This window comes from Takifugu rubripes, chromosome 10 (assembly GCF_901000725.2).
Source record: "Takifugu rubripes chromosome 10, fTakRub1.2, whole genome shotgun sequence".
Classification (NCBI taxonomy): Eukaryota; Metazoa; Chordata; class Actinopteri; order Tetraodontiformes; family Tetraodontidae; genus Takifugu; species Takifugu rubripes.
The window spans coordinates 12,465,347-12,475,346 of record NC_042294.1 but is presented as its reverse complement, the minus strand read 5'-3'; the positions used below and the strand labels follow the sequence as shown (position 1 = coordinate 12,475,346).

General features: G+C 49.1%; 1 protein-coding gene across 3 annotated transcripts in view; it reads right to left on the bottom strand.

Moving 5' to 3' along the window:
• The window catches only part of kcnh2b (potassium voltage-gated channel, subfamily H (eag-related), member 2b), a 105,001-nt gene that overhangs the window by 17,674 nt on the left and 77,327 nt on the right, over nucleotides 1-10,000 (bottom strand). For 2 of the 3 annotated variants that reach the window (XM_029842904.1, XM_029842906.1), the window contains exons 7-10: nucleotides 3,591-3,770; nucleotides 3,203-3,214; nucleotides 2,257-2,360; nucleotides 2,041-2,179 (exon numbers count right to left, since the gene is read on the bottom strand). In XM_029842904.1, coding sequence (XP_029698764.1) covers nucleotides 2,041-2,179; nucleotides 2,257-2,360; nucleotides 3,203-3,214; nucleotides 3,591-3,770 — 435 coding nt within the window. The remainder of the gene's footprint in view (nucleotides 1-2,040; nucleotides 2,180-2,256; nucleotides 2,361-3,202; nucleotides 3,215-3,590; nucleotides 3,771-10,000) is intronic. The other variant, XM_029842905.1, reaches the window with a different exon arrangement.

The following is a 10,000-nucleotide window of genomic DNA, read 5'->3' as shown; positions in this document are numbered from 1 at the left end:
CATTCATCCATCCTCCACCCATCCGTCCGTCCATCCGTCCATCCTCCATCCATCAATCATTCATCCATCCTCCACCCATCCGTCCGTCCATCCTCCATCCATCAATCATTCATCCATCCTCCACCCATCCATCCATCCATACTCCATCCATCAATCATCCATCCGTCCATCCATCCATCATCCATCAATCATCCATCCGTCCATCCATCCATCATCCATCCATCATCCATCAATCATCCATCCGTCCATCCATCCATCCTCCATCCATCAATCATCCATCATCCACCTACCCACCCATCCGTCCATCCATCCATCATCCATCCATCCATCCACCCATCCTCCATCCATCCATCCATCCATCCATCCGTCCATCCATCCATCCTCCATCCATCAATCATCCATCCATCCACCTACCCACCCATCCGTCCATCCATCCATCATCCATCCATCTATCCACCCATCCTCCATCCATCCATCCATCATCCACCCATCCTCCATCCATCATCCATCCATCCATCCACCTACCCACCCATCCGTCCATCCATCCATCATCCATCCATCTATCCACCCATCCTCCATCCATCCATCCGTCCATCCATCCATCCATCATCCACCCATCCTCCACCCATCCTCGATCCATCATCCATCCATCCACTCATCCACTCATCCTCCATCCATCCATCCATCATCCATCCATCCACCTACCCACCCATCTGTCCATCCATCCATCATCCATCCATCATCCATCCATCCACCCACCCACCCTTCATCCATCCATCCATCATCCATCCATCCACTCATCCATCCATCCTCCATCCATCCATCCATCCATCCACTCATCCATCCATCCACCCATTCTCCATCCATCAATCATCCATCCATCCACCTACCCACCCACCCATCCGTCCATCCATCCATCTTACATCCATCCATCCACTCATCCATCCATCATCCATCCATCATCCATCCATCCATCCATCCACTCATCCATCCATCCTCCATCCATCCATCATCCATCCATCCACTCATCCATCCATCCACCCATTCTCCATCCATCAATCATCCACCCACCCATCCGTCCATCCATCCATCCACCTACTCACCCATCCGTCCATCCATCCAACTTACATCCATCCATCCACTCATCCATCCATCATCCATCCATCATCCATCCATCCACCCACCCACCCTCCATCCATCCATCCATCCATCCATCATCCATCCACCCATTCTCCATCCATCAATCATCCACCCACCCATCCGTCCATCCATCCATCCACCTACTCACCCATCCGTCCATCCATCCAACTTACATCCATCCATCCACTCATCCATCCATCATCCATCCATCATCCATCCATCCACCCACCCACCCTCCATCCATCCATCCATCCATCCATCATCCATCCACCCATCATCCATCCATCCATCCACCTACCCATCCATCCGTCCATCCATCCATCTTACATCCATCCACTCATCCATCCATCATCCACCCATCCTCCATCCATCATCCATCCATCCATCATCCATCCACCCATCCTCCATCCATCCATCATCCATCCGTCCATCCATCCATCCATCATCCACCCATCCTCCATCCATCATCCATCCACCCATCCTCCATCCATCCATCATCCATCCATCATCCACCCATCCTCCATCCATCCATCCACTCATCCACTCATCCATCCATCCTCCATCCATCATCCATCCATCCACCCATCCTCCATCCATCATCCATCCACTCACCCATTCATCCATCCATCCATCCTATCATCCACTCATCCATCCATCCTCCATCCATCATCCACCCACCCTCCATCCATCCATCCATCCATCCATCCACCCTCCCACCCATCCTCCATCCATCATCCATCCACTCACCCATCCATTCATCCATCCATCCACCCACCCACCCTCCATCCATCCATCCATCCATCCATCCATCCATCCATCCACTCATCCATCCACCCTCCCACCCATCATCCATCCACTCATCCATCCATCCATCATCCATCCACTCATCCATCAACATACCTCCTCTCCATTGCGGTAGATGAGCAGATCAAAGGGGATGGCGGCCACCATGTCTATGAGGAACCACCCTTTAAAGTAGTGGACAGCGATCCGCACCGGGTGACTGACCACCTCATCATTGGCGTTGACGTACGTCGTCCTGAGAGGAGAAATAGACGCCATGACTGAAGTCTCTGCTGCTTCTTCTGTATTGCTTTCATGTGTGTGATGACACACCTGAAGTTGATGAGGATGTCAATGATGAACATGATATCCACAATGAGGTCGACCACGTTAAGAGGAGAACATGAGTAAATACAGCTCTGAGTGGATGCATCTTCCTGAGAAGATGTAACAAAGAGAGATTGAGTGAATTCAAGGGAAAAAGAATCAATTCCAACAAAAGAACGTCTGTCATTTCCTCCACTGAAGAGTTTCAATGGTGTCACCATCATTTGCATCTCTCGCCCACAGACGGGCCATCAAAGGATCTACACACACTTTTAGCTTCTTTTTGCATGTGTGTAGCAACTTTACTCTTTTAGAACTTGTTCTATCACAGATCTGTGATTGTTCCAACCAAATATACTGAACTTCTGTTCCAGCTGCCTGATCCTGCCCATAATTTGTTCTTCAAATCAGTTTTAGTGCTCCAAAACAATAATAAAATGTTCCTGATTGTGAAATTAATACGTATTCTACACTTTTTGCTTGTGCTTTTGAAAAGGAGAAACTCGATAAAGCTCAAATTTCTGTGATATGACTAGTTGCTAGCTATGTTCTTCTGTGCACATAGCCCTTGAATGTATACATCCATTGAATGTACACATTCGGAAGTTAGCACACCCATAATTAGCTAGTGTTTAAACAGCAAGATAAATGGAAGCACACTGATAAAAGTCAATTTCTCTTAGTTTTCCTCAAATCGCTCTTTTATCTCTCCATAAGATTGAATTTGGCAACTTAAAAAGATACATTTTCAAAGATGGAAAGTTGAGACACAACAACCAAGTGTGGTACATATTTAAAAAAGAAAGATTCTGGTAATCTGCTGTTATAACGGGCCTGCAGCTTTGGTCCAATATAACACATCAAACACAAGTGTATCAAACCATTTTAGCAGAAACTCAAGTCATTCATAGTGACAACTGCAAAATATCTGCTGTACAATGCTTGACGTCACCTTTTTGAACGGCTGCCCTCATGCAGGCAGCACAGGACAATGAAAACAAGGACAAACAGGTTAGAAGACAACTTTCATCCAGAAACAGCTTTTTACTTTTCTAAGGGCTGGAGGCACAGGGGGCACCTGCTACTAGTCTGGTAGTTTTCTGGTAGTTTTGAAAGTAGAAACAGAAAAATACATATTTTTATCACCCTTTTGCAGGTGTGTTGCTGCATTTAAGGATAATATTGTAATATTACCACTATAATCCAATTTAAATTCCACACAGTTCAAGGTTTGAGCCTTTGTGACTTAAATAATTGATGTGAGGTGATTCTTTTCTGGAATGTGCGGATCGGCACAATTCTTCTGTAAGAAGGTTGTTTGAATCCCCAGGAAGCCTCACCTCATCGCTCAGGAGGAACGCAGCAGAATAAGGTGTGAGGATGGCGGTGTAGATGACCAGCAGCAGGATCAGCCAGTCCCACACGGCTTTGAAGGGGCTGTAGTGCAGCACCGTCCACTTGTGGATCCGGGGGGCCTGAAGTTTGTACTCTGGCAACACATCTGCCCCGAGTGACAGCACCTGAGGAGAGACAGGAGAGGCCGGCAGGATTCAGTGAGGGTTGGTATCTGCTCGTCTGATAGGCCGAGCAAGGTCGACCAAGGTCAGGGGACCACAACAGTGTCTATGTTATACACACGTGTGTGAATATTACAGCCGGCTGGACATAATCAGGTTCAAAGATGGTCCTTGATAACGAAGTGAAAATGGCATTTGGAGCTTTTGTCCTCTTAAATCTTCACATCTGGACATAAATGACAGAGGCTTTGATCCTGGCTGCCAGCGCTATCTAATGCTAACAGACGAGTGTGATATTAACAGTGTCAGCTGATAACATCACTCTGGACAAAACATGGACTGAGAGGATGACAAGAACACAAAGATCTGATCAGTCAAACCCTTCACATTGGATTTAGCAGCTTTGGACTTTTCTCTTTATTATGCTGCCATTTTCTCCTCATGACCCTAACCCTAATTAACCCTAACCCTAACCCTAATGAACCCTAACCCTAACCCCCTAACCCTAACCCTAACCCCTAAACCTAATTAACCCTAACCCAAACCCTAATTAACCCTAACCCTCTAACCCTAATTAACCCTAACCCTAATTAACCCTAACCCTCTAACCCTAATTAACCCTAACCCTAATTAATCCTAACCCTCTAACCCTAATTAACCCTAACCCTAATTAATTCCTAACCCTAATTAACCCTAACCCTCTAACCCTAATTAACCCTAACCCTAATTACCGTAACCCTTACCCTAACTAACCCTAACCCTAATTAACCCTAACTAACCTTAACCCCCTAACCCTAATTAACCCTAACCCCTAACCCTAATTAACCCTAACCCTAATTAACCCTAACCATAACTAACCCTAACCCTAATTAACCCTAACTAACCTTAACCCTCTAACCCTAATTAACCCTAACCCTAATTAACCCTAACCCTAACTAACCCTAACTCTAATTAACCCTAACCCTAATTAACCCTAATTAACCCTAACCCTAATTAACCCTAATTAACCCTAACCCTAATTAACCCTAACCCTAATTAACCCTAACCCTAACTCATGAAGGTTCGTTCCACCTCACATCCAAATGGCTTCTTCAGCTCAGAAAGAAGAAGCTTTTCAGCAAGATCACTTAAACAGAAACATTAAAAACCTTTGAATTAAATGTTACTTTCACAGTAATATTGGATTAAAACATTCAACAAATATTACAACACACACCAAAACAAGGGTGGACTCAGTTCTGTCCATAAAGGATTTGACCTGAATCAGTGAATTTCTGTGAAGCTTTCTGTGAGCCCCCCACCCCCCCGGACATTTTTGATATCTCCGTTTTAAGCAGTTTGATCAGGTGAGGAGGTTAGTGGTTGCCTTTTAACCCTGTCAGGTTAGCTTTAGGTTCTTCTACCATTCTGTTGGTTCATCAGTCAGGTTATGGTTTTGTTCCAAGAACCATCCGCTGTGTTTTACATGCTCACTACTACATCGGTTTACTCACCAGAGTGCTCAGCCCCTGTGTCACACCTGAGATGATGGTGGCTAATGACACGTATGCCCAGACCTCACCATGACCCCGTTCTAAGGTGCTCAAGGTTGAGCATTCTGATCCAGACAGCTGAGATCATAGCGTTGACATTTACATTAAAGTAGACCATGTCCAACAGGAGGAAGTTAAACTTGTGGGAAAGACAAACTTTAAAGTGGTCGGAACATTTATAGAGTCACAAGATGACCACACCAAACTCTCTCAGGAACTGATACAGGAATTCTCCTGGACTACGGATGAGAAGGTCTTCTTTTGAGACGTGCAAACTTCCAGGGCAAGAATGGACCAGGCTAAAGGAGGGTTTCACCTCCAAGTCCTTATTGTTGCATAACCTTCACCCACGTGCACACACTCATGCCCAGGTGACCCTCACTGCCCGAAGGGCCCCAGGGCCTGACCCCCAACAGTAGCAGGGAAAAACTCTCCATTAACAGGAAGAAACCTCGAGCAGGACCAGACTCGGACCCCCCTGCTCAAAAGTGTGTGGAGTGGAGTGAGACTGAGAGGGCAATCCTCTGGAACTGTGGGCGGAGCTTTGGCCACACTGGGACGGTGCCAGGGCCAGGAGCCGTGCATTAACTGTGCCCGTACAGGTGCTGATGACGCTGAGCTTCTGAGACCCGGGGTCATCTCAGCGAGAGCTGCCCGACCCATCTGGACCGAGCCGGTCCACCCTGAGCCCAGCATCATCCAGATGTCAGCCAGGTGGAGCAGGACAACATAAACACAGTATGCAGCAAAAGCCAGTTTTCCAAATGTCCGAGCTGTGTGCACGTTGCTCCGAAGACGCCACCACAGGACGACTTTGTTGATGGAAAGAAGCATTTTCAGAACATCTGTGATCAACAGTGCAAATACTGGAGAATTTTAGTTTTGCCTGGAAACTGCAGGAAAAGACAGAGAGAAGTCAGAGAGAAAGATGAGGAAAATGGGTGGGGGGGCAGTTATGGAGGACAACAGGGAGGTGAAGAAGATTAGAGCTTGATTGTGATGGAAGAACAGCAGATGAGGACAAAAGAACCTGCTTAGATTCTGTGTGGAAGCTTAGCAGCTAAGCCCTCAATCACAAATGTGCTTTACAATCAAATCCAGCTTATGCAAAGAAAAAAACGTCTAATTTGATTTCATCCTCAATGTGTCAATAATATTCCTACATTTACTAATCTTCCATGACGCTCGTCAAGAACATGGTGCTGTTAACGAGAACTCCAGCTTCAATCTGCCGTCTGAACTTTTAGTTTTTCAAGACATTTTTTTAACCTGCTCCGAGATGTTGGTCAGGGTGGAGAAGCGGGTCAATGTGAGGGTCCAAAGGCAGCTCACTGACCCGGGATCAGTTCTGTGTGGGAGCCAGCTGATCCACTCTGTCAGGAAACCCCAACAGGGCAGGTGGCTGCACCGCTTCTGCTCCATGGCCTTCTTCATTAGCATCATCTCACAAATGTGCAGCTCCCACAACACGTACCACATTAAACAAAGAGGACAAATTCAGAGGAAATGTAGGACAGGACAGTGAGGTCCATCACAACAGTGAGGTCCATCACAACAGTGACGTCCAGGGTCGTCCATCACAACAGTGAGGTCCATCCCAACAGTGAGGTCCATCACAACAGTGACGTCCAGGGTCGTCCATCACAACAGTGAGGTCCATCCCAACAGTGAGGTCCATCACAACAGTGACGTCCAGGGTCGTCCATCACAACAGTGAGGTCCATCCCAACAGTGAGGTCCATCACAACAGTGACGTCCAGGGTCGTCCATCACAACAGTGACGTCCATCCCAACAGTGAGGTCCATCCCAACAGTGAGGTCCATCCCAACAGGGTCATCCATCCCAACAGGGTCGTCCATCCCAACAGTGAGGTCCATCACAACAGTGAGGTCCATCCCAACAGTGAGGTCCATCACAACAGTGACGTCCAGGGTTGTCCATCACAACAGTGACGTCCATCACAACAGTGACGTCCATCCCAACAGTGAGGTCCATCCCAACAGGGTCATCCATCCCAACACGGTCGTCCATCCCAACAGTGACGTCCATCCCAACAGTGAGGTCCATCCCAACAGTGACGTCCATCCCAACAGTGAGGTCCATCACAACAGTGACGTCCAGGGTCGTCCATCACAACAGTGACGTCCATCACAACAGTGACGTCCATCACAACAGTGACGTCCATCCCAACAGTGAGGTCCATCCCAACAGTGACGTCCATCCCAACAGTGAGGTCCATCACAACAGTGACGTCCAGGGTCGTCCATCACAACAGTGACGTCCATCACAACAGTGACGTCCATCACAACAGTGACGTCCATCCCAACAGTGAGGTCCATCCCAACAGTGAGGTCCATCCCAACAGTGAGGTCCATCACAACAGGGTCGTCCATCCCAACAGTGACGTCCATCCCAACAGTGACGTCCATCCCAACAGTGAGGTCCATCACAACAGGGTCGTCCATCCCAACAGTGAGGTCCATCCCAACAGTGACGTCCATCCCAACAGTGAGGTCCATCCCAACAGTGAGGTCCATCCCAACAGTGACGTCCAGGGTCGTCCATCCCAACAGTGAGGTCCATCCCAACAGTGAGGTCCATCCCAACATTGAGGTCCATCCCAACAGTGAGGTCCATCCCAACAGTGAGGTCCATCCCAACAGGGTTGAGAGGGATGGACGTGTCCACAGCTTCTGTCCTTCCTGTTGTCCTCACGTCTGTAGCTGCTGCACCAACGAGATGCTGCTGAAACTGAGATGTGATGTCACAATGGAGCTTTTCATTCTAACCCTAAACATCTTGACTTCTTGACCATCTTTTCTGTTTCAGGGTGACGGGGAGGGGGGACAAAGGCCGGTCTCCCCCCCAGGTGGGCCGCCAGTTCATGGCAGGGCCCTCTGTGAGCATTTTGGGTTCAGTACCTTGCTCAAGGGTACCTGGGCAGTGCTCTGAAGTCTTCTGGCACCTTCCCCGGTTTGGGAATCAGCCCAGCCCCCCCGGCAGACTCAGCTCCCCAGGTACGTTAATTCTTGGATGCAGTGATGGTGAGCAGTGTATCACAGAACCATGTTTGGCCGAGGTCCTCCAACCCATTTATTACTTGGATGAATGGTACTGGATGGTCCCCCCCCCCCCCCCAACCCCCCCTATTGGCAGCCGATCTGAGCGCTCTCACCGAGAGTGATGGACGGTTACCGGCTGCCAGACACCTCCACAATGAGAGACCTTCACCAACAGCCTCCCAGGACTGATGCCTGCTGTCCGGGAGGCTGGGACTCATCACAACGTGCACACCAGCGTGCACATTCATCAGGTCAAGTGTTGGACCTGATGAATCCTCTGGTGCTGAAAACCAGTTTGCCACCAGCCACATTGTGAAAAAGGGAGACAAATCATGGAGGCAAATGCAGGACTCGGACCTCCAGTAGATCTAAAGGTCAGGGTAACCCTTTGCTGATGACCTTTACCTCCATTCACTCCCAACTCCAGTCCCAACGCCAGACAGAATGAAGTTCTGCAGAACCCGGACTCATGCGTGTCGATACTCTGCTGGTTTTTGTTTCATTGGTTTGTTCTGCTTGTCCTAGAAGGCATCGTTGACCCAGGTTCTGGTCAGAGGACGACCAGTCAGCCAGGTGTCTAAGCTGCGGTCTCCTGTTCACAGCGTCTGACAGAACCACCTGATGGAACCATCTGACAGAACCGTCTGACGGAACCATCTGACAGAACCGCCTGACGGAACCATCTGACGGAACCATCTGACAGAACCGCCTGATGGAACCATCTGACAGAACCATCTGACAGAACCGTCTGACGGAACCATCTGCCAGAACCATCTGACGGAACCATCTGATGGAACCATCTGACGGAACCATCTGACAGAACCATCTGACAGAACCATCTGATGGAACCATCTGACAGAACCATCTGACAGAACCGTCTGACGGAACCATCTGCCAGAACCATCTGACAGAACCGCCTGATGGAACCATCTGACAGAACCATCTGACGGAACCATCTGATGGAACCATCTGATGGAACCGTCTGACAGAACCATCTGACAGAACCATCCTTCTCTACGTCGCTGCCTCGCCTCTTCTGGAAAGAGCAGACCTGGGAATAAACCCTTTAAGAGTCGTTCCTGGTTCAGGGTTAGGGTTAATTGTTCATCTTTTATCTCACGTGCACGCCGCTCTGCACTATTGATCCACCAGTTTCCCAGCATCACCACTGAGTGTCGCCAACGGCTCAAAAGTCCCAGAAAGGTGAGCGGACACTGGCGTTGACCGGCCACCAGGTTGGCGTGGAGCTCCGCACGTTTCCACGGTGAATTCGCGTGGAAATGTGCACGTGGAAATGTGCGTGTGGAAACGTGCGCGTGGAAACGTGCGCAGGCCACCTTTCCTTCGTTTCATCCTTTCGTTTCTGCCTTTGCAGTAAAAGATAACAGGCTGACAGTTGTGTTGCTCCCAGGAGAACCGGATCAGCTCTTATCAGAGGGGTCGCAGCCACGGCGGTTCTGATGGTGTCGGTAGAAGAATGAGGACACAGTGTCCCCCAACAGGACCGAGCGGGACGGTTCCCACAACAGGACGGTTCCCCCAACAGGACCAGGCGGGACGGTTCCCACAACAGGACGGTTCCCCCAACAGGACCAGGCGGGACGGTTCCCCCAACAGGACCGAGCGGGACGGTTCCCA